The sequence below is a fragment of the Colletotrichum paranaense genome (genome assembly GCF_030867605.1).
Source record: "Colletotrichum paranaense strain IMI 384185 chromosome Unknown Scaffold_4.1, whole genome shotgun sequence".
In the NCBI taxonomy this organism is placed as follows: Eukaryota; Fungi; Ascomycota; class Sordariomycetes; order Glomerellales; family Glomerellaceae; genus Colletotrichum; species Colletotrichum paranaense.
In genome coordinates this window covers 2,199,792-2,225,262 of record NW_026848962.1, presented here as the reverse complement: position 1 = coordinate 2,225,262, position 25,471 = coordinate 2,199,792, and the positions used below count along the sequence as shown (strand labels likewise).

At 53.1% G+C, this 25,471-nt stretch overlaps 11 protein-coding genes across 11 annotated transcripts; 4 read left to right on the top strand and 7 right to left on the bottom strand.

Annotated features, from left to right (window-relative positions):
• Positions 1-504: 504 nt before the first annotated feature.
• CPAR01_05746 (glycosyl hydrolase family 7) lies at positions 505-2,099 on the top strand (the record flags this gene model as incomplete). The annotated part of the gene is made up of 5 exons (XM_060490022.1): positions 505-683; positions 753-1,176; positions 1,244-1,332; positions 1,391-1,847; positions 1,911-2,099. The coding sequence occupies 5 exons, from the start codon at positions 505-507 to the stop codon at positions 2,097-2,099; spliced, it is 1,338 nt and encodes a 445-aa protein (XP_060351488.1).
• A 1,646-nt stretch (positions 2,100-3,745) lies between these two features.
• Positions 3,746-4,845, top strand: CPAR01_05745 (uncharacterized protein; the record flags this gene model as incomplete). The annotated part of the gene is made up of 2 exons (XM_060490021.1): positions 3,746-3,959; positions 4,055-4,845. 2 exons carry the CDS (start codon positions 3,746-3,748, stop codon positions 4,843-4,845), a joined length of 1,005 nt encoding a protein of 334 aa, XP_060351487.1.
• Positions 4,846-4,981: 136 nt separating this feature from the next.
• Positions 4,982-5,815, bottom strand: CPAR01_05744 (acetyltransferase/esterase; the record flags this gene model as incomplete). Its single annotated transcript, XM_060490020.1, has 1 exon — positions 4,982-5,815. The coding sequence occupies one exon, from the start codon at positions 5,813-5,815 to the stop codon at positions 4,982-4,984; it is 834 nt and encodes a 277-aa protein (XP_060351486.1).
• A 916-nt stretch (positions 5,816-6,731) lies between these two features.
• On the bottom strand, positions 6,732-8,235 carry CPAR01_05743 (uncharacterized protein; the record flags this gene model as incomplete). Its single annotated transcript, XM_060490019.1, has 2 exons — positions 6,732-8,048; positions 8,101-8,235. 2 exons carry the CDS (start codon positions 8,233-8,235, stop codon positions 6,732-6,734), a joined length of 1,452 nt encoding a protein of 483 aa, XP_060351485.1.
• Positions 8,236-9,018: 783 nt separating this feature from the next.
• Positions 9,019-10,864, bottom strand: CPAR01_05742 (uncharacterized protein; the record flags this gene model as incomplete). Its single annotated transcript, XM_060490018.1, has 3 exons — positions 9,019-9,351; positions 9,417-10,166; positions 10,241-10,864. The coding sequence occupies 3 exons, from the start codon at positions 10,862-10,864 to the stop codon at positions 9,019-9,021; spliced, it is 1,707 nt and encodes a 568-aa protein (XP_060351484.1).
• Positions 10,865-11,930: 1,066 nt separating this feature from the next.
• CPAR01_05740 (uncharacterized protein) lies at positions 11,931-13,582 on the bottom strand (the record flags this gene model as incomplete). The annotated part of the gene is made up of 5 exons (XM_060490016.1): positions 11,931-12,033; positions 12,322-12,377; positions 12,439-12,634; positions 13,133-13,346; positions 13,420-13,582. The coding sequence occupies 5 exons, from the start codon at positions 13,580-13,582 to the stop codon at positions 11,931-11,933; spliced, it is 732 nt and encodes a 243-aa protein (XP_060351482.1).
• On the top strand, positions 12,082-12,675 carry CPAR01_05741 (PLAC8 family protein; the record flags this gene model as incomplete). Its single annotated transcript, XM_060490017.1, has 3 exons — positions 12,082-12,166; positions 12,268-12,379; positions 12,480-12,675. The coding sequence occupies 3 exons, from the start codon at positions 12,082-12,084 to the stop codon at positions 12,673-12,675; spliced, it is 393 nt and encodes a 130-aa protein (XP_060351483.1).
• A 1,475-nt stretch (positions 13,583-15,057) lies between the features above and the next one.
• On the bottom strand, positions 15,058-16,912 carry CPAR01_05739 (uncharacterized protein; the record flags this gene model as incomplete). The annotated part of the gene is made up of 2 exons (XM_060490015.1): positions 15,058-16,005; positions 16,067-16,912. 2 exons carry the CDS (start codon positions 16,910-16,912, stop codon positions 15,058-15,060), a joined length of 1,794 nt encoding a protein of 597 aa, XP_060351481.1.
• A 641-nt stretch (positions 16,913-17,553) lies between these two features.
• CPAR01_05738 (zinc-binding dehydrogenase) lies at positions 17,554-18,576 on the bottom strand (the record flags this gene model as incomplete). Its single annotated transcript, XM_060490014.1, has 1 exon — positions 17,554-18,576. The coding sequence occupies one exon, from the start codon at positions 18,574-18,576 to the stop codon at positions 17,554-17,556; it is 1,023 nt and encodes a 340-aa protein (XP_060351480.1).
• A 1,642-nt stretch (positions 18,577-20,218) lies between these two features.
• On the bottom strand, positions 20,219-22,144 carry CPAR01_05737 (siderophore iron transporter mirB; the record flags this gene model as incomplete). Its single annotated transcript, XM_060490013.1, has 3 exons — positions 20,219-21,165; positions 21,232-21,848; positions 21,930-22,144. 3 exons carry the CDS (start codon positions 22,142-22,144, stop codon positions 20,219-20,221), a joined length of 1,779 nt encoding a protein of 592 aa, XP_060351479.1.
• Positions 22,145-24,803: 2,659 nt separating this feature from the next.
• On the top strand, positions 24,804-25,079 carry CPAR01_05736 (uncharacterized protein; the record flags this gene model as incomplete). The annotated part of the gene is made up of 1 exon (XM_060490012.1): positions 24,804-25,079. A coding segment is annotated over one exon (276 nt), but the record flags the coding sequence as incomplete, so codon positions are not given.
• Positions 25,080-25,471: the final 392 nt, after the last annotated feature.

The following is a 25,471-nucleotide window of genomic DNA, read 5'->3' as shown; positions in this document are numbered from 1 at the left end:
GGGCATTGCTTCGGTGCGACAGTCCTCAGATCCGCAATCCAAGGGCTTCTTTCCCTGCATCAAACACTCAACTTTTGCCAACTCTGGAAGTGGGGCTTAGCTGCCGACGGGAATTTCGTCCCGGTCAACTCGTTCCAAGACTTGGACGACAAGGTGTATGCGATCTAATGTCACATGGCACGCGTTCGAGAAGAGAATTTGTCCTTGCGGGTAATGTCGATGTAACGATTCGACACTTTTCGTCAACTTTCGAGAAATGCTAGAGACTCGATCACGGAACTGAACGCGATGTTGCCGGAATCCGGGACGCTAGAAAGAATCTTCTCGGGGAGCCTCATTCCGCAATATCAAGAGGCCGAATACCTTTGGAAGAAGATAAGAGCATAAATATGGCGCGGAGATCCGCGTTCAACTGGAATGTAAAGTAGGCTTCTCACAACTTACGCTCAGCATTCACTTTCCAACCTCCAAGACGATACTTCAGTCTCTGCAGTTTCCTTCACGATGAAGTACACTCTTTCAGCACTTTCCATGCTAGCCATGGCTGTGGCTCAGCAGGTCGGCACCGAACAGCCTGAGACTCATCCCAAGCTGAGCTGGCAGAGGTGTACTTCTTCATCATGCTCGAACGTCAACGCTGAGGTCGTCATCGACGCCAACTGGCGCTGGGTTCATGGCGTTGGGTAAGTGGCGATGCTGATTGTTGTCTTTCTTCAGATGATGACCGACTCCACTGGCTGACACTGATCTAGCGGATACCAAAACTGTTACGATGGAAACTCGTGGACTGGATTATGCACGACCGGAGACAACTGCGCCCAGACTTGCGCTGTCGAAGGAGCCGAGTACGGCGGTACCTACGGCGTCTCGACCAGTGGCAATGCCATGACTCTAAAGTTCGTTCAGGAGCACCAATACGGTAAGAATATCGGCTCTCGTATGTACCTCATGAACGGAGACAGCAAGTACCAGACCTTCCAGCTCCTCAACAACGAATTCGCTTTCGACGTCGACCTGTCCAGTGTCGAGTGTGGCATGAACAGTGCTCTATACTTCGTTGCCATGAAGGAGGACGGCGGTCTGTCTTCGGAGCCTAATAACAAGGCGGGAGCCAAGTACGGGACTGGCTACTGCGACGCGCAATGTGCTCGCGATCTTAAGTTCATTGGCGGCAAGGTAGGCCTCAACCCTCCATGCTTGACAATACGGGGAAAAAGCTCCGACTAACAGTGACGACGGATAGGGCAATGTCGTAGGCTGGGAGCCTTCTGAGACCGATGACAGTGCCGGTGTCGGCAACATGGGCGCCTGCTGCGCCGAAATTGATGTCTGGTAAGACATTCGAACCATTTTTCACTCGAGAGTTGCTCAAGTCCTGACCAATACCCAGGGAATCCAACGCCTACGCGTACGCTCTGACTCCCCACCCTTGCGAGAACAACAACTACCACGTCTGCGAGGGTTCCAACTGCGGCGGCACCTACTCCGAGGATCGCTACGGCGGCGGCTGCGATGCCAACGGTTGCGACTACAACCCGTACCGCATGGGCAACCCTGACTTCTACGGCCCCGGAAAGACCATTGACACCACCAAGAAGTTCACCGTCATCACCCGCTTCTCTCCAGACCGCATGTATCAAGTCTTCATTCAGGACGGAACAACCATTGAAGTACCCGGCGCCAAGTGGGCAGGTGTGCCCGAGACCTCAGAGATCACGCCCGAGTACTGCGAGCGCCAGTTCGCTGTCTTCAACGAGCGAGACCGCTTCAACGAGGTCGGCGGATACCCCCAGCTCAACGCCGCGCTCAACATTCCCATGACTCTTGTGATGTCCATCTGGAGCGACGTAAGTATTTCCACCAATGTCTCCGTCAGCCTTTGACTATGCCAAGCTGATGTTCCGCTGTAGCACTACGCCAACATGCTCTGGCTCGACTCCACCTACCCGCCCGAGAGGGCTGGAGAGCCCGGCACCGAACGTGGACCTTGCGCCCCGACTTCTGGTGTCCCCGCCGAAGTTATCGAGCAGTTCCCCAATTCGCAGGTTGTCTGGTCCAACATCCGCTTTGGCCCCATTGGCAGCACCTACGCTGTCTAAAAGGACTGAAGGAAGACTCGAAGTTGCACACGACCCTGATCGCTTCGGGAGTGTCTCCAAGAGTAAACTGAGTGGAGGATATCTCTTCTTTTCCCTGTATACAACTTCTCTTCTTCCATCGCCGGCACCATTTCTTTCATCCGGCTTTGTCCCATAGACTCGGACCTGAATACACTTATCCATACAATCCAACGCAACGAAGTCTTTTGGTGTTTGTGTCTCGGAGTCAAAGAGGTCTGTCGTGAACGCAGCTCATCAACTTTAAGCCGTTGTTGATACGAGTAGCATTGGAATATCGGAGAACCGTACACGTATTGGCAACAGGCCGCAGTGTTCGATAAGCATCTTGGCCAAGAGCCTCCTGTAGCTTTCAGGAGCGGGAGGGAAATGTGCCTTTGGCTATTAAAAGTATCAACTCCACCCTCTTGCTGACTAATTTTGCCGGGAAGTACCGCGGTCAAGCCACGGGCGCGGCCGCGTTCAAGGGCATCGGGGAGTATCGGCTTTAGGATAATCGTGATCAGTTGAGTCGGTGAGTCGTTGGAGTCGTGGCATGTACGATGATCGATTCGCAGGCTCGGGCACTTTGACAGAGTTCGTCTCGATGTCGGCTTGGTTCGGCTCGGTGGTATTTTGCTACCGCATCGATTCTCGATCGGAAAAGCCAGATAGAAGATAGGTCCTGAAGAACGAGGGCTATCAATTTCTATCTGTCCGTACGGTAGATGAACAATACGACTACGCCCCTGACTCGTGGTGATCGTGGTAGACCCCGAAGTGGAAGCGAGCATCCGCTTAGGGACAGTAGAGAGTTGTGAGATAGAGAGTTCTGCATATGGATTCCTACGGGGTGGAGGACGTGCCGACTAGAGATATGGGATGATTAGCCAAGGCATTTATTCGCGACTGGGAAAGTCTAACAGTTGAATGTTGTGAGTGCACCGACGTGATGAACCAGCCTCAGGCTGTAGCTCCAAAGGAGAGCGAGAGCGAGTTACTCTAAACAGGGATAGCCCAGACGCACTCCGCGTCTTGATTCGTCAGTATGAAGAGACAAACGTCAGTTTGCGGACGCTAATGCAGACTGCTGACACGCTAAAATCTGGTTAGAGATCAAACAGGGGCTTTAAATCCGTCCGGATACACTCCCGTCTGGGAGAGTGCTTCGCCTCGCCGATGACAACGGCCAGAAAGTGCTTGGATTAGCAATCCATCTCGAAGACAGTAATTCACAAAAAGGAGAGACATAAGCACAACACTAATCCTCAGTCTTGCTTTCCCTCAAGTTTCCGCAAAAGGCCCTCAAGTGTTCGAAAATACAAGAGATAAGTCGTGGGCAACCTCGACTTTGCTGAGCCTATCCGCACAAACTAGGCCTGAGTCAGTAGGAGTCCCCACCATCGAAAAAAAGGCATCAACGCCGATTCGACCATCTAGGTTCCGGCCTTGTGGCACCATCCCTGGCACTTAGACGGTGGAAGGCTGTCAGCAGGCTGCATATAGTCTTCTGGAGGACCAGTCTCATCTCCTTCGAGCATTGTTGTCATCCGTTTGTCAAAGATTGACCAGATCTCGGAGCTGCTGACTGCTGACGCTCCCGGCCTTGTTTCTTCGGCTCTCTCATTTGCCCAACGCCTTTTTGACCAATGTCTTTCGAGGATATCTTTCCACGTATAGAAGCGACGGCAACAATGGAGATGTGTTTCAGTCCCGGCCCGGCGATTCCTGCCGGGACAGTCATCCCAGTGATTGCGAATCCTCGTTTGGCTGAACTACGGGATCCTTCAGAGGACTGGACCGGAGTTACGAGTACGGCGGAGAGGCGTAAATTACAGAACCGGCTGAACCAGAGAGCGCGAAGTGAGTCCACCTCGGTACCGATCTGCTGACATCTACTACCCGCACGGACAAGGCTAGTGGTATCATTCAGCTAACGGTTACACGCGTATTACAAGGGCGGAGAGCACAGAAGAAACTCGGCAAACATTCTCCATCAGATAAAAGTCCGTCAACCGAGGTGGAATCCGACCCATCGACAGCCTTGGTGAAGAAAGAGTCCGCCTCGCCAACTAACGAAAATACCCAGACAGCCCTGGCGGCCATCATCGCAGGGAAGATTGGAAAGGCCGCCGTTCCAGATGTCTGCCTCCTGGGCAAGACAGGCATGCCAGCCATGCTAGAAAAGTTCGCCGAGGGTGCCTACGAGGACTATATGCGCGGCCGGCCCTGTACAGACTACCTCACGACCCTCGTCCGCGTCAATGTCTTCCACGCCTTTGTTCGCAACGCCAAAGCCCTCAGCTTCAACAAGGAGTGGCTGACCTACGACGCTATCTCGCCCTTTAACAAAGCCGGTCCTGACCTGGGTCGCGCCACGATATCGGCATCGTGTCCGTCCAACATGCTGCCCACGGCGCTCCAGTTGTCCGTCGAACATCACCCCTGGATCGACTTCTTCCCGCACCCCCGAATGCGAGACAACTTTCTACGAATCGTGGCCGAGCACGGCGAGGACTACATTGACGAAGACGAAATGTGCCGGGACGTGGTCGATGTGGGCGCGGGGGCGGGAGTCGAAGACGCGGCGCTGATTGTTTGGGGAGAGCCGTGGGATCCGCGGGGCTGGGAGGCCACGGAACCGTTTCTCCGGAAATGGGGCTGGTTGCTTGACGGCTGCACCGAAATGCTCGAAGGCACAAATTACTGGAGGGAGAAAAGGGGCCTGCGGAAACTCAAATTTAACTAACCAGAATCCTTGCCCAAAGCAACACTCCCTCCGGCCATGTCGAACACAACGAAGCATGGGTTTACGTGGGTAGAAAGATACCAGGCCATGATGCAGGGTCGCTCTGATGTCTTTTGACTATCCACTAATCTTATCATCAAAAGCTCTTGCCCTTGGTCTTGTCTAGAATGCCCATCAACTCGACAAAGTATGGGAGAAACGCCTCGCATTCGACTCTGAAGCCCTCGTGAGCACCCGCGACGTCAAGCTTCGGACACCCCAGAATCTTGGCCTGCTCGTCGACCGCCTGAGCATACCACGCCTCTCTGCTCCGAATGCCCCTCATCAGCCCGATGCTCGTTCCGTTCTCCCTGATGCGATACAAACTCGGCAGATAGCCCAGCAAGACGGCAAACTCGTTGGCCCAGTGATTCGGGGGATTCATTGGATCCGATGGCCCCATGCGAGGAACACCTTCATCGAAATAGCCGATCAGCTTAGAGCTGAACTTTTCCTGCGCAGCATCGACGCCTGAAGCCTCATATATGTCGAGACAATTATACAAGAACTCAAAGACTTCGGTGGCATTGGGGAGAAGCATGAAGGTCGGAGCTTCGTGGGAGATGACGTGTTCGACCATGTCTGGAAAGTCGAGGGCGAACTGAAATGCAAGGATACCGCCCATACTGCTCCCGAAAAGAGTGGCTTTGTCGAAGCCGAGGGCCTCGATGATGGCGCGAATATCGCGGGCTTGCTGTGGAGGATTGAGCCTCTTGTTGACTTTGGCTTGACTTGCTGACATTTGACGACGGTCAAGGGTGGCGCATGTATATCTATCCGATAGAGAGGCCATGATCGTGTCATATTGCCGTCCATGGCCATTGCCTCCCGGGATGAAGACGATGAGCGGACCTTTGCCTTGGGACCAATAGTGGATATCGCAATCCTCGATGTGCAGGACTGCGCGGGTTGGAGCAAATTCTGGTGCCATTATCGTAGCTGCTACTTGCTCTCAATTGTATGGAGGATGATAGAGGATCAGACTTGGTCTAGCTGGAAATGGTACTGAAGTCGGTGGATTTCGTGGAAGTAGATGAGACACGGTGATGCAGACGCCGCCTCGCTATATAAAGCATGACTGAAAGATTGAAACTCGCATCTGATGACTTCAGTTAAGATACGTGATCAAAGACCTGCGGCTGTTTGATGACCCGGCTTACGGCGTTCTCGATTAGAAATACAGAGGACGCGTTGTCTATCTGCGGGGTGATGATCCTGTCAGCATGGGCAGCTTAACCCGGATCAATCACAACCAACAGCGGATGATACGGGCCGTATCTCCTAAGTAAGCTGATGAGAAGGCGTAAGTGATCAAAGATGATGACTTCTGGATCCGGATCTGAGCGCACCGGAAAATGAATGTCGGGGTCGGCGCCCGGCCCCACATTGCCGGGTCGGCCATCTTGGCACCGATGATGGCTCAGGTTCTTAGCTGCCTCATCTAGAGTCCAGGCAGCTCAATTTTTATATGTTTGAAGTATAACTTGCCAGAATAGATAGGCAGGTTTGATTTTATCGGTCACAGTACTTATCAAGCAAGGCTCTGAGCGCGACCAAGGTCCTTCGTACTTCCCCAAACCCTTCGGCGACTCTCGGGAACGATGGCTAACATGGCAACTGTCATACCTGTCACCACACATTAAAGAATTGGATGGTCGTAATTTGCAGCTCATCAGTTTTGGAGGACTTTCTGACGGCTACTCAGTCAAACTTTATGGCGTTGTCTTGTGTACTCCCCATAGGGTACCTATAGTGAAGGCCTAACCACCCCACCTTGTAGTGGTTTCCTCTCACAACCGATTCATCTGGTGGTAGAGTCTGGAGTGTATTTGCAAAAGAGTCAATGATCAAGATCGAGAGTAACTATTCTCATTCCCTGTAGCGAATTCAAGTCTTTCAATCTCTTCCCTCGGCCACTGCAGGAAATCCAAGTACGCAGCATCTAGATTCGACGCCACGCCTTGTAGAATTTGATCAGCCCAGCCGCGCATGTACCACAGCCACTCGAGCTTCTTGATCAGTACGGCAAAGTGGCCCAGCACAACCAGGGCGATGGTCTTTTTCATTTTGAGACATCGCACGAAGTCGTCGTCGGTGCGGTAGATGCAAGCCATAATCACCTCCATCTTGCCCTCGGACGTGGTGGTGGGCTCAGCGAATGTTCCAAAGGTTTCTTGGAAGGCGGAGGATACGTATTGAATCATCTTTCTGTAAGTTGCTTCGTCGGGATCCGCAGTGTCAGCAATGAGCTTTGCGATGCGCCCGAGGGCATGTTCCCATGTAACGGGTCTTGACGCTGTCGGGCTTGAACGCGACACTGAAGCCTGGCCTGACGGGTCCTTCCTCGGTGGCGGCTTTTCTTCTGAAGGCGTAGGAGCGAGGACGCCTGAGAAGATGGCCTCGAAGCCGGCCGTCTCAATGACGAGCCTGACGCCCCTGAGCAGCTCGAACCAGGCCACCTCAACGCCATCCGAGACTATGAGCAGATTTCCCGGCGCGGGACCGCGAGCGAAGCTACAGGAGCAGATGAGGGTGGTGGCGATGTAGAGGACGCCAGCGGAGTCGATGCTGAGGCGGGGCATGAGTTCCATAGTCTGACGCAGGCCGGTCTCGTAGTGTTTGTCTGCCAGCCCTCGATACCTCGTTCGCTCGTCTGGTTTTATGGTAGCTAGATGAAACGCGGACACGGCGAGGAGGAGGTGGAGGACGGAATGATTTTCGAAGGCGAGGAGAGGCACCTTTTGACGCCAGAGGATTGCGTCGCCGTGGTCCAGAGCTGGGCAGGTGAGGAAGTGGTGCAGTAGGGCAAGATCATCAACGGTCCATATCCATGGGATGAGTCCTTTTAGGGATGTTCCCAGAAGTAGAGACTCTGGACCGGCCGATGTGCTGCTGCCTGGCGAGGAGGTGTGGCTCAGGGTGCTGGAAGACGAGGAAGCCACTGGGACACCGAGCTGCTGGTTGTGTCTAGTAGAGTAGTCGCTTTGAGGCATATCATGCCGAGATCCGTTTGCCTTCGGGTTCTTGGAAGATTGGCCACGATTGAGGGCATCATGAGAGGCATTGGCTGGGGTGTCCAGGTCTGAGCTCAGTGTTGAGGACTCGAAGCTGCAGTTGTGTAGGGCTTTCGAGCACTGCCCGCACTTGGGCTTGACTTCGTCACACTGTGCTAGTCGGTAAGTTTCGTAGCCATGCAACGTATTATGGGAGACTTGCCTTGATCCTGCGCTTCTTGCACGTTTCGCAGCCTCCCCTCGACTTTTTATGCGGCCGCCGCTTCACGATGTGGCATGTTGTGCAGGTGCAGCCCGGATCAGCGTGCGCCGCATGCGGAGGACCAGCACCCAGCATTTGTAGGGTAATTAGGTTGTAAATAGCTAGGCAGGATCGAATCAGTCAGCGTCCAGAAGACGGTTTCAAGGTATTGGATGAAGTCATCAATTGTAACTTCGAACTGGGCGCATTGGGGATGGTCAAAGTGAAGAACGGGATACGAGACGAAACGAAAAAGATGAAAACCAAACAAGGACGCAGGCCAACGAAGTGGGGAGCAGTAGCCAATCACCAATGAGCAGTGACTGAATCATTTTGGCTCCGTCCAGCTCCTTTGGCTTAGTTCAACTGACTTCAGGAGATCTCGACCTCAAGGAAGATAGGAAGCAAACGCGCCCGCGTCCACAGGGTGACTCAATCCTCAATATCTAAGGCTATCTCATCGGCCCCAACGATCTCTATATACATCAGTGACGACCATTCTATGCCCAACACTCCCAATTAAGACCACCATGTAATAGCAGGTCACTGGTGTGACATATACAGCTGATAAAGTGTCGTCAAGACAGACTCACGAATCATGAAGCCTTTCATCCGTGGCTCTTATTTACGGAAGACGTCTGAAGGAATCCAAACTATTACATGTAGAATATAGCAACCCCCCACATTACCCACGTCACGAAGCCCATGCCGTGAGATGCATAAAAGAAAAAGAATCGTTCGAAGCAGCGTTTGTGAGTGATAACGAAACGGCCTAGTTATATGAAAAAATCGCCTAAAGCCTGAAATCTGACTAGAGCCAACAAACTGACCCCCGTTCTCCCAAACCCTACCTGATAGCCAAGGTGCCAAGTATCAAGTTTATTCAGAACAAGACCAGCAAGAGGTTGCATTCTTGCTCGCACACGCGTTATCAAACCTCGCCTTCTGCGGATACGGGCACAGCACCTGCTCTTGCGTCGATCCATCCGGCAGCGTCACGATCACTGGTGAAGACTCAGGCTCCGTCCCGTTCTCGACCCAGGCCCGAAGCTGCGCGAAGATGGCCTCGGGCTGTCCTCCTCTGCCACCCCAGCAGTGCTCGAGCCCGGGGACGCGATAGTATTTGTAAAAGGAGCTAATGTTGCCGCCGACAACGTCAGAGACGGTGTTGTAGTATCGGAGAGTGCCGCCAGGAGAGATGCTTTGATCGGCCTTTGGAATATTAGCTCAGTACAATGTACGGTAGTTAGGGACCAAGCAACGGAAGGGGCATTTACGAGTCCGTGGTAGGTAATGATCTTGCCCCCTGCGTTTTTGAAGTCGCTCAGGTCCGCCTCGTCGGTCTCCATGTTGGAGGCAAAGACCAATTTGGTGGCGCGGTGGATCGTGTCAAACGTTGTGTCTGTAAGAGTAGGCACCGTAGCATTGGGGTCTTTGGAGACGAAAGCCCGCCAGGCAAAGGCAACGTTTGCCTCAGCAGTGCTGCTCGTGCAGACCTTGCCGGTGCATTCTGTCGGTGCGATGACGGATAGATCGCTGCCCATCTCGTACCCATCGTATATGAACATCCCAGTGGAAGAACGGGGACCGGTCCAGGAGGCATTGGCTACGTTGGCGGCCGCTTGACTGATTTCGAGCGTCAAGTTAGTCTGCGCGCACGTGAAAGACTTGCCAACCTGCGCGGAAACGTTGAAGTTTGCCCTGCAGGCCTCGGGATCACTGACGAGGCCGTCCTTCACACCGTCTAGCTCGTCGCAGGCAGAGATGGCAATGGCGGTGAGCGCGTTGAGTTCGCACCCCAGCGGGAACTGCTGGGTGTTGAGCATATAGTAGCTAGGCCAGATCGAATTGAGGTAGAACTCGGCCCAGTTGACGGCGGGGGCGGCTGACATGATGCCGTCGTAGGCGTCTGGGTATTGCTGCGCCAGTTTGAGGCCCTGACGGCCGCCCTGGGAGCAGGCGTTCCAATAGGATCGCGCAGGAGGCTTGCCGTAGAAGCTTTCAATAAGCTGTTTCGTTATAATAGCCTGTTGCGAGAAGTTTTGGTTAGCATTGTGGCTTGGTACATGTATCATGTTATCGATCAAGAAAGGCAGCGTACCTCATCATTCAGGGAGACCTGACCAAAATTTTGCAGAGCGTTGGTGTCTAAGCTCCCCGGGCTTTTAAGCAGCCAGTCGATGGGGTTCGAGGTAGTAGGGATTCCGGCGTCGGTGGTGACAGTCGCGTAGCCGTTGGCAACGGCGTTGATCATGGCTGCGTAGCTGAGGATGAAGCGGCCGGGGTTCCAGCCACCACCGCCGACTGACTGCAAAATCCCGTTGTAGCGGTCTATGGGTGGTAGCCAGGCCTCGGCCGTGATAGTGTCGTTCTGTCCTGGGTGCGTGTAGGTAACGGTGACGTTGCAAAAGGTGGCGTTCTCAACGTTGAGGGCCGGCTGAGAGTAGGTCCATCCCTTTGGAACGTCGAAGCTGTAGTCTTCCACCAGGTTAGCTTGCACCGCGAGAATACTGGCCCCTAGCAGTATAGGGGTCCCGAATGTCGCGCTTGCGCAGCGGCTTCCATTGACGGCGAGGGCCATGTCGGCTGAATGAAGTATGATGACTTGAGCTTCGTAAGGAGGTTTCCAAAGCAGTGAATTTGTGCGAGGAAATAGGGGTGAACAGAAAACCACCTTTCTTTTATAGAGTAGTGTACCGGCAACAATAGCGAGAGCTCTCGGCATTTGTCTCCAGGATGAGGCTTTGCAATTGCGGAAATTAAGCATCCAGTTTCTGCAGCATTGTAGACCCATCGACCGGAAGAGTAGGGGATCAAATGAAAGGATGTCAATCCTCACCGTCGGCATGATAAGTGATGAATCAGGACTGGCATGTGTATATTGAATGGCGCAACCACGACTGGGACCACTATGCTTCTCCTTCATCCTGTCATGACGCCAACAAGTATTCCCGAGGCCTGGCAACAATCTTCAGAGCCATCACTCCGGGGTCGCCGCAGCTTGATGTGGAACTCTCCATTGTTTATTCCTGGGTCTCTGCATGTCAAATCCTTTCCCGAAGACGCAATGGAGAAGTCTGCGTCGGGATGATGCCAAAGTGACCTCGACACGTTGAGCTGGGGTCCACCGGCACAAGTACGTGACTAAAGTGACTGGGGTCGTATTTTATACGACCCCTGCAGACGATCTGTTCGTCGGCCGCTAATGGATCCTGCGACTCGCGAGGCAGTGCCCACATATGATACTAACGTTGCACTAACTACGCGGGGCCTAGGCTTGACGACAACATTTCTGGTGAGAACAGAACCGAGCGGACAACATTCGGCTGTCATACGCCGTTCTTCTAGTTGAGGTGACCCTTTCCGGCAGTTTGGGCAAGTCTCGACTTCCCAACTCGTTTATTGTACGGACCTAGCAAGCTGATAATATTTTTCAGGGCACACCTTTGCAAGGACACCCTTGGTGTCGTCGATATCTTCCTATTCGTGTGGACCCGGTGATGGCTTGCCAGGTATCGTACCTTCCGTGATGTGGATTTGGAGATATTATGCATTGAGCAATGTTGAGGTCGATAGCCTAGGCAGTTTGTGGTTCCAACCTGTTCGGCTATCATATAAAGCCGGGAAGCAGGAACCTGTTAGTAGAATGGTCAATGAGCTCAGCCAGACTTCCCAACCTGTAATATTCTCATCGCTCGTTACGGCAGTTAATGGTGTTTTCTCTATTATAAATCAGAAATACAACAGAGCGGCTCTCTTTTGTCAATACTTACGCTCCTTCAAGCATTCTTTTACTTTTGCTTTCGCTTGATTCTGCTTCCCAGAGTCGAATGCTCAGAGACCAAATCGAGTATATCGGCAGCTGTGTATTCGATCAAGCTGACCTCGGAAGGGCTTATCTACATTCATAAGCTGCTGGTTTATCCTCGCCCTGCTCTCACGATGCCGAGTCAAGAATGGCAAAGTGATCTCATGGACTGCAGCCCATGCGGCACCTGCATGATGGCCTCATTTCTTCCATGCATGGGTACGTCAACTAAACCTTTCCCCAAACCATCTTATCTCAGTACCTTATTACCGATAATCCATCCAAGTGCTGACTTACATACCCCCCGTCTCCTGCATCAGTCTTTGGCAAGACCTCCGAGCGCATGCGCGACCCCAGCCTCTCAGACTACTCACCCATCAACGGAGACTGCTTCATGATCTCGGCCCTTGGCTCCATTGGTCTCGGTTGGCTGTAAGTTAATAAGATGCTGAGCCGGCACCTCCTGCCATCTTTCCCCTCAAAGCACCTACGGCACTCTTTGGCAGCTCGCTGACTATGCCTTTCTGACCAGGTTTCTCATGAACAAGCGCGGCGATATCCGAAAGAAATTCCACATCGAGGGAAGTACATGCGGCGACTGCTGCGTGTCGTTTTGGTGTCCCTGCTGCGTGCTCATTCAGCATGAGAACGAGGTCGAGGGGCGAACCGATTATGGGCCTATCAATACTGGGTACCAGTCGCAAGCACAGAACATGGAAATGAAGTAATCACGCGGGTTCATGACCTTTTATTTGTCTAGATGTTAGATGGCTGATACTGCGCTCTACCTGCCCGCGAGGTAATTCAAGGGAAGGGAATCAAAACTGTTGGTGATTCTTGTTGTGGAATCACGTTTGATGTCGAACTCATCTTCAGACTGCACATGTAGTCTGTCAGAACACATAAATTTATGGATAGAACTGCTTGAAAATGACGACTGAGTGATTCAGATTATTTAGTATGACTCTGATTCAAGAGATCGAGCTTGTACTTTAGCCGATCCTGAAGCCGCATACGGCAGCTTGATTGCACGTCTCGCCCAGCGTAGCGCCGACATCCTACTTGCGAAGTAAGTTGCGAGTACCAAAACCACCGATATTGCCTTCATGTTGTCTTTAAGAAGGCTGGATCCAAGGTCTACACCTCGTCGCCGCGCAGAATCCGTTGCAACATGGCCCGACGTACTGCCCGTTGAGATCGTAGCACATCCCGTACGTCGGGACACAGATACCGAGACAGCTGACTCCCGTGACGGGCTGCGGTGGTCCGATGATGACCTGCTGGAGACCCTGGGGCGTGATGCCGCCGACCAGGGCCTTCTCGCCGTTTGTATAGAAGGTGCACTGGGAGAGGGCGTTGTAGTCCGGCGCGTCGATGATGTTGACGGAGATGTCGTTGTCTACGTGTGAACGGTTTAGTGTTCCTTCTTACACTCTCAACGATGCGAACAATTGTGTGGGGTTGGAACTGACTTGTAGGATACACCTGCCCATCGGCGGGAATTGTCATCTCGTAAGACGCTGGACCACCGTGGAAGGTAAGGTGAACTGTCTGAGGGGCGTCGCGATCTTCGAGCGGGTGAGAGAGGGATGGGAGGATGAATGAGATTGGAATAAGAAGCACTGCGAACTTCATATTGAGAATTCTTGACTTAGAAAACTTCCAAGGTAGGGCTGAAGTTTGAAATTGTGTTGGTGCTGGCGGGCCGGTAGATTGATGGATTAGGTAGGACGAACGTCTGTTCAACTTTATCGAACTTAGCCATCGAGACTTCACGAGCATCTTTATACTCACTTAGAAACACGATGCGACCTCAAACACATCCTCCTGACTTTGCGAGGAAGCAAGATGCCTCGGCTCTTCCTCACGTAGATTAGTCCAGCGCCTACGCTGCTGTACGATCAACACTCGTCCTCCCACAACCGTCAATGGCCCGTCTTCGGGAATGACACCCGTACGACGGATACGAACTCACATGGTCTACGCCTCGAAAATATTTTCGTACCTTGTCAGCCATCATGACGATGTCCTACTGGCAGAACATTGACAATACCATCTTCCTCCCAGGCTAATTCCTCACCACTGCCGATCGATCTCGTAAAAAAAGAAGGTTGTGGCAGAAAACCAGGGAAAACGTCCCGAGAGTGGCGTCAGTCGGACCAATGCCACGATCTCCCCGCAAGACACTAGAACAGATTGATCCTCGGGCTGACTTGGGTTCAGTCACTAGCGTGCGTGCGTGCGAATCCCTAGGTGCTTTACGTAGAAGCTGAAATGGCACCGGCATGGAGGGGAAGTGGAACACGTTTTGTGTAATGCCCTCTTTTACCGGCTTTTGTTGGGGACTGTTTGGCAACATGAGGGAGGGGAGGCACCGGTACCTAATCGCCTCTTCGTTGGATGCATGCAGGTTGATCGCCCCTCGGTCCCAAGCCCGGTCTGGGGAACCTTAGATCCCGGATCCCAAGGGCGGACTAACAAAAGACCTCGTATCAGGGCGGAAGGAGAGGGGTTGCCCTGCGCATCGTATCGAGCATGAGACTGACGTCCATCTGGGACCATGTCTCAGTTGGGCCTTCTATCAAGTGTAACCTAGAAGTCGGTGTGGATTTGAGAAGGATAAGACATGGCATTTTGTGATGGGGAGTCAAGTATGGTAGTCAACGATGGGACGAAACTGTTCTCCCATCACTTAGTCGGACTAGAGTAGAACTTCCTGCGGCATCTCTTGACATTTCGTGGCGACACAGTCAAACTCGGATGCCGGATGTGAGGTCGGCTTCAGCTCCGCTCAGCTAGACGTGCGTCTGACGTCTGCATACAGCGGTCAGCAGTGGTATCTCCAGAACAAGCACCCAGTTGTGATCAGATGCTTCTCGGAAGCATCTTTCATGCAAGGGTTCAAACGTTACAAGTAAGCTTCAACGTCTTATGTTTCATTGAGATCGTTGAGCAATGTCTGACTTTCCCAGTGTCTTGAATCTACGATTCTAACATGTAGCTATTTGCTGTTCTCGTATTCCCATGGTCACCCTGTGGAGGCGCATCTACGAATACCTCTATCCTTGCCATAGACATTTCTCGAATCTCTTGTTTTATCCCATCTTGCCTCAGTAGACATGGTGGTGAGATCTATCATGCGGCGGCGCAAGAGGCGCCACGTTGACACTTAAGCTATCCGACTTACAGGCGTCGCCATCCCAAGGGCCACAATCAGGCTGGCAAACGGTCCCGCTCTCCGGCACTGTCCCATGCTCAAGATACTCCCGAAGGATCTTGGTCGTACACTTGCTCCCCGTGGCAAAGGCAGCGTGGCCCACCGACTCTTGAATCACGACAACTGACCCGGGGTGTCCCTCACTCGCTTTGAAAGCGTTTCTCAATGGCGTCACGGGATCGAGCCGCGAAGACATGAAGAGCAGCGGCGCTGCGGGCCGGCCTTCTACAACCGCAGCATCGTGCGGCGGTGTCGTAAACGGGCCTGTGAAGCGCCACTTGGGGCGGACGAGCCAGCTCGTGCAGGCGGAGCGAATTTGTCCCCAGTAGCCGGCGAAGGTCGGCGACTGAGATTCGAGCACCGCGACGTAGGCCCTGTAGTCGGCGAGGGTCATATTCGTGTTATCTTCGCCGTCGCCGCAAAGGACCGCCTGGCCGCCGTCTCCCCAGGAGAGCCTCAGATCTGTGGCGTTGGGATGGGTACAGGCCTGGTCGATCTTGGGAATCTCGGCGGAGGCGGACTCCAGGATGGCGGTGTAGTTTCCCTCGATGGCAGCATTGATTTCGTTGGCGAGTTTGATGAAGCGAGTGTAGGGCGCGTAGAGCGGGTTCTTGAAGGAGAGGATGACATCGTAGCCTGTCAAAATGTTTGTCACCTTGCCGTTGAGTACCGCGACGGGGGCTTCGTCGAGACGTTTCACTAGCTGATCGACTCGATCACGAATGTCTTGCCACTGCTTGTCCGAAGGCCGGCTCAGCGCGCATTTCTCCTTAGCCTCAAAGCATGTCTCGTAAAAATAGTCAACAAGCTTCTCCGTGTCTTGAAGGTTGGTCTTCCAGCCCTAGTTACACGTGTATTAGCCGCATGCGAAGAGGTGAATGGGAATATAGGTACACTCTTACCCCTGCCACGTAGTCATTTGAATCCGCGATGCCATCAACAATGAGCCGGCCTACGCGCCCAGGATACATTGAGGCGAACGTATTGCCGAGGATGCTGCCGTATGAGAAGCCCCAGTACTGAATCCGCGGCACATCCTTAACCTTCCGGAGCTCTAGCGACTGCTCGGGTTGCGAAGCTGCAGCTTCTCTCTTGCGAAGCTCGTCAATCTTGTCCACCATCTCGACCATGTCACGGCAGACAGATGCCGTCGTAGCAAATGGGATAATGGAGCCGTTGCCCGACTTCTCGGTACAGAGCCTGCCGTACCCCTGAATCCTCGCCCACTGCCTCCTCAATGCATCCGGGCTGGCATCAAGCGGCCCGATGGCCAGACGTTGGATGTTGTCCGTGTCCCTTGCGAGTTCGTCCTCGTAGCAATCAGCCACAGGCGTCGTGAATTGCACGCCGCGCGGATCCCAGCTCAGCATCTCGTACTTTTTGCTGCCGCCACTTAGCGTGCGGCGCATATCGTGGCCATTGCGGAGTAGCATGCTCACGCCGGAGCCACCGGGCCCGCCTGGGTTGGTGAAGACGGTGCCGCCAAAAGATGGGTCGTCGTCGGGGACGGTGGCAGGGAGCTTGATGATTGCCAGAGCGACCGTGTGCTCGTTCGTCTCGTCGAGCCAGTCGAGAGGGACGCTGAGGCGGGCGCATTGGTAGTCTTTGTAGCATGGGTGGTATTCCAGCTTGGGGGCGGGCGTGATGGTATCCCAGTCAAAGTCGGTGATCTTAGGAGGGTCGGGCTTTTTGGCGGCAGTGAAGCCGGCGAGGCCCGTGACGGCGGCCAGGCCAATTGAGACCTTCATTGCGTTCGGGCTATGAAAGACTGTGATGAAGCGATTGTGTTGTGATGAAGTTGACGAATACTTATCCCGATGCAGAGAAGTTGACGAATGTCGGAAGGATGCCTTTGGCGAAGAGACGTCGCGGCTTCCACCGTGTTCGTCGCTGCTGCCAATCACCTGGCGGGCTTTAGTTTATCGCCGAACTGCAGCTAATGTTAGGGAAGGCGCCGGTCGACACGATTGAGATGAAGATGAACGGCGTGAGATGAGGGGAAGCTTGCTTTCATGGGCCTGAAAAATGAGTTGAGCAACCGAACAGCCTTTTGCTGCGTCAGCATGGCCTGCCTGTAAACCCGTAAGCGCGGCGCGCAATGATCCCGTCTTACGCCCTTTTATTCACCAGAACACCAAATGTTGGACGCCGCCAGGCGGAATGAGGAGGTAAAAAATACACCCCATGATAAAGGCGAGATTGGCCAGGTCATTTGAACAACTCATTTGAAGATTCATTCTACTATTATAAGTCCAAGCCTATTGGGATACATGAACAATTATGAAAACGCCGTGACGCCTGCTGCTCAAAATCTGACAGTTTTCCACCCACCAACTCACTCACTAACTCAACCACGCTCATTTACTCATTCGCTCACTCATTCGCTCACTCAGGCCTTCGCATCCGACAACCGAATGAGCGATGATCCAACCCCCATACTGCTTGCCCACTGGCGATGGGCATCCTGAATTTCTTCGAGCTCCCACACCTTCTTGATGGGAACGGTGATCTTGCCCTCGGCCACCAACTCAAGTAAAGCCTTCAGATTCGGCTCAAACGTCGCGTCGTCGCGCGTAATGTAGTAGAACTTGGTCCTCTTGCCGCAAAACGGCACCATGCCGCGCGCCATAAGTTTCATCGTCGGCAAGATCACAGAGCCATGCTCCGATTCGTCATTGAGTGAGCGCAGATTGCCGCCGTAGCCGACCAAGATGCCGGTAGGCGACAGAACCGAAAACGACTCATCCCAGCTCTCGAACCCGAGGGGATCGAACACGGCGTCCGCCCCGCCGAGCTCCTTCACGGCCTGCATCCACTTCTTGTCCGTATACACGAACGGGTGGGCCCCTTGCTCCCGAGCGGCCGCGTGGTTCCGCTCCGATGCCGTGCCGTAGACCTCGGCGCCTTGCAGCTGGCACAGCTTCATAAGGGCATAGCCGACGGCCCCGCTGACGCCGTGGATGAAGACGCGCTGACCTTTGCTGACTTTGGCGACGTCAAAGACCATGGCGTACGCTGTGTTCCAGTCTAGGATGAGGGCTGTGGCCTGCTGCAGGTCGGTCCCAGGGGGTACTCTGATGAGGTACTTTTCCGGCAGGTTGACCAGCTCGGCTTCGGCGTCGTAAATTGTGAGGCAGGCGACGAGATCACCCGGCGAGAGCTTGGATGTGCACCCTGGGCCGGTGGTCTTGACGGTGCCGACCAGGCAGTAGCCCGGAGTCAGCGGGGCCTTCTTCTGCATGGGGTAGACGCCTTTGCGCATGTTGATGTCGGCACCTGAGAAACCGGAGTAGATGGTTGAGACCTGGACGTGGTTTGCCGGAGGCGGCTCGATGGTGTCCTGAATGATTTGGACCTTGGAGACGTCGCCGAACTCCGTGATGACGGCCTTGCGGATAGTGGTTGCAGACATGCTGAAGTTAAGAGTCTGATATGAAGTTTGTGATTGTGGCAGTGCGTGGTGAGGGCGAACCTGAAGATATGAGATGTTGTCGGAATGTGATGAATGTCTTGATTGATGATCTTGTAGTCTCATTTCTAAAATCACAACATCTAGTCGTTCGATCATTCATTACTTATACCCATCCTTCTTTATCCCGAACTTGCATGGCAATATTATCATTCCTAGGTTATGCTATGCCTCCCGCGCTGCGACCCCGCGCCGTGAGACGGGAGGCTGGCGTCGCGGATGACGCCTCATGGAGTCCTGTTGTGCCGACATCTTCACCAAGTGGCCATTGCTCCAAGCACTAAGGACGCCACCGTGAGCTTGATTTCACCGCTCGACGGATGAACTCCAGCAATATGCCTGAGTATCCCATACTCCACTTGTGGCAGTACAGTTGGGGCCGGTGCGAAGGATGGGAGTGTAAGCGGGTGGCTTGCTGCAGGGAGGGGAATTCAGAGAGGAGTTGTGCCGACCAACGGCGCTAGCACCTCCATTGGCTTTCGAATGTTTCACTGGCGCATCCTTCGTGGGTGTCGCTCTCGCTCGGTCTGACATTGGACCGCCTCGCTTCATTCGCTCTTACGCGGCGCCATAGGAGACGGAGGGTCTCGCTCTTGCTGCATGCAGTGATATCTTACCATAGAATTGAACCCACAACGGATCGGAGCAATCAATTGTTGCTGATTGTCCAAACACCACGGCGCAGGAATGCCTCATGGGACTGTGCGGGGGAGCATATCTGACTCTGTACATGTGGCCTCTGGCGCCAGCATTTAATTTGGCCACAGCTCAATATCCATACATGTCAAGCCAAATGGCAATGAGCTGCTTTATTGTCCGATTCGGGATCTTCCCCCGTCAATGTCGCGTGGATGAAGCTCAAGATACCACGTACATTCGACTTGATGATCAACCCGGATAAGATCATCATGCACCACGAAGCCTACTGCCAATCTCGACTGGCAGTTGCTGCTGGACTTGTCGTCTGACTTAGTACCCAACCTGAGGCAAAGTGGTGGTAAGTTTGAAGCAGATGAACCTCGCTCATCTCTTAATCGCGGCATAGAAGCCGTGGCATTAATGATTTATACTGATGCTACAAAAAGTATTCAGGTAGGCTTCACCCAAAACTGTTTCCTGAGTGACAGAGCAGCCACAATAACAGAGCCGCATTGAGTATAAAGTTGCGAGGTTCTCGTAACCTTTTCCGAGGATCTGCGCGACACGATTACTTGCTGAGTCTTGCCCCGTAATATGACATCACTTTCCACGAAAGCTCGTCGAACTCAATTGTCTCTTGAACACATGATCATTCACAAAGCATACAGCGAGGGGCACAGGGTTACTTCATAAAAGTGTGATATTGAAAAAGATTATTTGTCGGGTCCCCTTTCTGAGGCCGGCCCATGCGATTAAGTACATTTATCGAGTCCAACCAAGGAAGATTGAAACACATTGGTTTTAGCAGGTCCTCGACATGCGGATAAGGGGTATGATGAGTCCACAATGCCTAGTCTCTGCCGGATGGCTAGAAACACATGATGAGAATTTTGGTCCATATGGACTTCGGGTTGTCCCAGGCTGATAAAAGGTAAAACAGATTCGTTTAGAAGACGTTGCCCTTGGTCTGGGTACCCTTCTCGCTCTCGACCTTCTTGATGTTGATGTGCTTCCACAGGAGGATGGAGGCCAAGCAAAGGGGAACCAAGCAAGAACCGGCAATGACCATCTTGTGCTGGACATCAGCGTAGGCGGCAACGATGGCGTCGCGAATGGGGTCGCCGTCCTCGAAGGACATCTGGATTGTGACGTCGCCGAAGATCTCAGCGGTTCTGTTCTTGGCGTAGTCGGGGAGGTTGTTGTACAGCTCCGTGGGCATGATGTTGTTCCACAGGCCACCAGCAATGGCGAAACCGATGGAAGAACCGATACCACCGAAGAGGGAGTAGATGGCCATGGCGGAGGCAATCTCCTGGTGGGTGACAACGGCCATGACCGCGATCTGACCGCAAGCGGCGAAGAGACCGGTGCCGATACCGTTGAGCATCTGCATGACGACCAGGGCACCGACGGGGGTGCTGGGCTTACGCAGGGGAATCAGGAGAGCAGTACCCAGAAGCATGAAGGGAACACCAGCAAGCGCGGTGTACTTGTAGTCACCAGTCCATCTAATGATCAATCCGAAGATGGGGCCGAAGAAGGAGGAGGTCAGGGAGAAGGCGTTCAGGATGTATCCGGCGTAGGTGATGCTCTGTCTGTGGACAACCAGGAGGTAAGACTGGTAGTAGGTATCCCAGGTGAAGATGGAGATGAACATGATTCCGTAGAGAAGGAAGGCGCCGATAAGGGTCGGCTCCTTGAGGTACTTGTAATCAATGAAGCTGACGGGGGCGAGGTACTTCTCCCAGACGTAGATGATCGGGATGAGGACGACTCCGACGACCTCCATGGCAATGATGTAGCCAGTCTTCCAGCCGTTGGGGGCGTAGGAGACGATGTTGAAGGGAAGCATGATCATGGAGAACATGCCAATGATGAGGACAATGCACATGACTGTTGGAAACATGGTTAGCGCCTGGTCCCGCGATTTATCCAATCAGCAGAAACGGAAAAACTTACTATCGAACTGAATCAAGTAGTAGATGAAGCCCTGGAGGTAAGAGCGGTCGTTGGACTTAGCCTTGGCCAAGAGACCAGCCTTCTCGGCCTTGCGCTGCATGAGCAGCATGATGGTCAGGGCGGGAATGCAGACACCAGCAAGAATGATGGCGAAGGCACCGAAAGCCCAGCGGAAGTTGAGGTTGGTGTAGAAGAGGTCGGCGATCTTGGGGCCGGCGAAGGTGACGGCAATGGTGGGGGTACCGTTGATTCCGAACATGATCATACGGTTCTGCAGCGAAGTCATATCGGCGATCATGATGTCAATAACGAACATCATGCCAAAGTGACCAACGTAGTAGATGGTGTGGGCGGCAACGTAGGTCTCCATGTTCTTGCAGGTAGCCTTCATGATCATACCGATGACAGAGCACAGGATCATGATGGCGAAACCCTCGGAACGTCCCCAAACGTCGATGATCTTTGCAATGACAAGCTGGCAGCATCCTGACAGGATAGTAGCGAAGATACTGACGATGGCCAGGAGACCGTGCTTTCCGAAGGATGATGTGACGAAGGCGTTCAGGGAGCCCTGAACGGACTGCAGAAGCAGATCGGCGAAGGAGACAAGGTAGAGCCTTTTCAAAACGAACACAAGTCAGTCATTTGCTTCAGGGATCACTTCGAGTTGCCCAGGTGGCGGAATGCGAGATACTCACAAGCAGAACATGATGATCATGGTCTTCTTGGACCACACGGAGGTGATGGCTCTGACACGCTGAACACCACCCTGGAAGTTCTCGCTCTCAGCGTCAGACTCCTGCTTGGTGTCATGGTTGACCTCCTGGGCGCCATTGTCGTAGGCAATGTTCTTCTCATAGTCGATGCCAGCCTCTGTGCGGTGGGCGGCCGTCTGCGGCTCGATGGTAGCCATTGTTGATTATCGGTCGCAAGAAAAAAGGCGACGAAGTGCCACAGTAGAAAAACCCAACGAACAGGGTTTTCAAGAGGGTGGAAACGGGGAAGCTGTTGGCAAGAAGGAATAGTATATTGAAGGCGAATGCCTGTTTGACCTTGCTTGAAGAACCAAGAGAAGGAGAAAACTCAGATCGAGGACACGAGGTTCTATGCGGGCCTTTCTATATTGGCAGATGGACCCCCCGTCCCAACATCCATAAAAATCTCCAGCCGATGTCGCCCAATCTTTGCCTTTATCAGATGATCAGATTAGATGGCAAGGGGCGAATCAAACCTTGGGGCCCATCGGAGGTATGGTTAGGTTCGTGCTAGCGTAGTGGGATCGACCAGGCCGGACAGCTCTAGGTCGGAGGCCGCGTAGCTGGCTAGACCCTCATTGCGACTCCGTCTTGTGGAATGCCCAGGTAAATGGATCGTTATGGATGGGCGGTTTATACCGGAAAGTGAAGGGATCAGCGAATCCGTTGGTTCAGCGGTCATCATTGGCAGCAAAACTTCGAGAAGAAAAGTGGCGTGAAAGGGTGTGAAGGCCCTTGAAGCAGGTGGAAGGGTCTGTCTCTGCAACTCTGGTATTCGGAGGGCTCCATCATCCATCGTGTCTGGTCGGGCCGCCAACGTGGTGGTGGGGGTGGAGCGACTGGTTTCTGGTTCCTGGTCACTCACATCTCACCAGAATATCTCCAACTCTCCAGTTGCTTCCTGCTGCATGTGGCCGCCGTGTTCCAAGGTCGACGTTGCAAGTGGGTGCGCGGGAGTAACCCTCCTCTCCAGATACCATCTCCAGCCTGCTTCACATGCCTCGGGAGCTTGTCATCGTACGCACCCTCCTTGAAGCTCTTCATGCTGTGAGTGTTGAAGCCGTCGAACGCCTCCCGAAAAGCTCACCAGGACAGTACCCGTCCCGTCCTACCGCTAGGTAAGCTTTTGCAACTACCGGTAATAGCGTTCTTGCCTTTCTTCAATTTTGCGGCACAGCCGTTGGTGGTAGAAAAGGTTTTTTTTTCCCTCAACACTTGGCAATGCAGGGAGCATCGCTGAAAACATGGGTGCAAAAACGAGACCAAACAAGGGACCATCTCCCACATATCCGCAAGCTAAGCCAAACCCCCACTTTCAAGCGGGCTTATTATCCATGAACGATCGAATGGTCATATCCCGTCGGTCAGTGCTGGAGTGACACCACAAGGATCCTTGCAGAAGTAGTCTGTCACCTCAATGTGGCCAATCAACAGCTGTTCCCGTGAAGAGAAATCCAAAAACTCGGCGCCATCCATGCAGACAAGGTGTGCCAGGACGCACATCGCGGCAAGTGGGATCGAGCAGTGAGCAGTGCGAGCCAAGGCGGTGATGGTGTCCTCGGTCTCACTCTGTTTTTTCGCCTCCTGCCCGTCACCCGTCTACCATCTGTCTAGGTAGTGATGAGCACCCATAGTGGACTAGATTCCAAAAAAGACAACCTATGGGACCATGCGATGATCTGCTGGTGTCTTGATCCGTAGGCTTGGCTTTTTCCCGGAGGGAAGGTTATCATGTACCTCGGGCCACATCAGGGCGATTCCGCCGATCACGGGCCACAGTCGGCGAGGAACGGGAACGGCTGCTGCGTCCGACTTATTGCCAGGACGCCGGCATGATGTGCCGTTAATTACTGTGCCGTTATCCATCTCGAGTGAACCCCCATATCGTCGAGTCATAGAGAAGGGCGTGATGGTGGGTTAAGCGCAGCTGACGTGGCGCGTTATGTGTTTGATTTCTCTGGTGTCACGGTGTGGCTGTTCAGTTGGTCTGAGTTATTTTGAACTACGCTTTCAATAAAATGCAATTTTCTATGTGTCAAAAATGCTTGTCGGCGCCAGAGCGACACGAAAAAGGCTCCACGATCGGTCCTCGTCGCGGAAGTCAAGCGATATTGAGTCTCTCAGCCGTCAATGCAAAACCTGAACGCCAACAGGGGCGCGCTGACCGACCAGGACAATTGCCCAAATTCTCACTGGCCGGTATCGATAGCGGCGGCAGTTCTCGACTGACACCTGAGCGATGTGGGTTTATGAAAGCATCCTTCGACAGGTCAGAAGTACGAACCAACCGAGCAAGTTACTGGAAAGGGAAAATACCCCGAATGGCCAGTCCCCGAGAAAGAAAAAAAAAGACTCATCAAGAGAAGCTGAGTTTCCAGGCAGTCTTGGCCGAATCCGATCCAGAAGGAAAAAATCATTTAGTATTGCCACAAGCGCCCCAGGCGGTTGTCTCGTAACTTCAATTCTGACTGGATCGGAGGTAATGTGCATCGCCGTCAAATGTCGGTTTTATCACGACGTGCTCCGAGGGAAAGTCCTCACGAGCCCACTGACTCAAGGAAACAAAGACAGCACAGCACCCCAACTTGACAGCCATCGAAATCATCTTTCAGTTTCACACGCCAGACCGTTACGACGATGGGCAAAAATAATTTTCGAGAAGCCGCAATAGACGAGTTGCAGACGACAGTGTCCGAGTTACCCAAGGATGATCCGATTACTCTCCTGGACTCACGGCCTCAGCCTACGATGAACTCGAAAACCTCTCGCTTAGAGTTTCCACGTCCACGGATGAACTAGGACGAGGTCCAACAACGAATAGGCGCGTCAACCCGAATCGAGCTCCGCCAAGAAACGTCCAGGCCTTTCTCAGCCGAAAACTTTTCAGCCAGCAATCTAACACAGCAGGCTGCATTTCTGCTGAGCTCATCATTGAGTTTGCCGACAAGTTTCTCTGAGCGTATGTCAACAAATTTGACATTGTCGAAACAAAGACCCAGCCAATGCCGCTTTCTTCGGAGTTTCCGAAGGTATGTCTCGGAGACAAAACACCCATTGACTCTGTGCGGCTTGAATCACCAGAAGTCGAATTAGCAACATTCTAGAAAGCCATGATTTCTGAGCTTTGGCTTATGTCGCTTTTTACAACACTTGGACAAAACTAATCCCCAGCTACAAAACGAAGTTGTTGTGAAGTCAAACATTGCCAGTAGAATTATCGGTAGTTCCTTGTCAAGCTACTTTCTCAAACATGGCCAGAGATCTGAGCTGCGAGCCCAGATCACCACTTATACGGCTCTACTAGGCGTGTCTTGGTCAGGCATTGAACACAAAGAAATAACCGAGTCCTCGCTGTTTCTCATCATGAGGTTACCAATGAGTTGGGTTTCACGACATAATTCGAATTCCGGGCCAACACTGAAGCGAAGAAGAGCGATTATCCGGGTTTTGGGATCATTTACAGTTTGAAAGACAAGTCTTTGGCA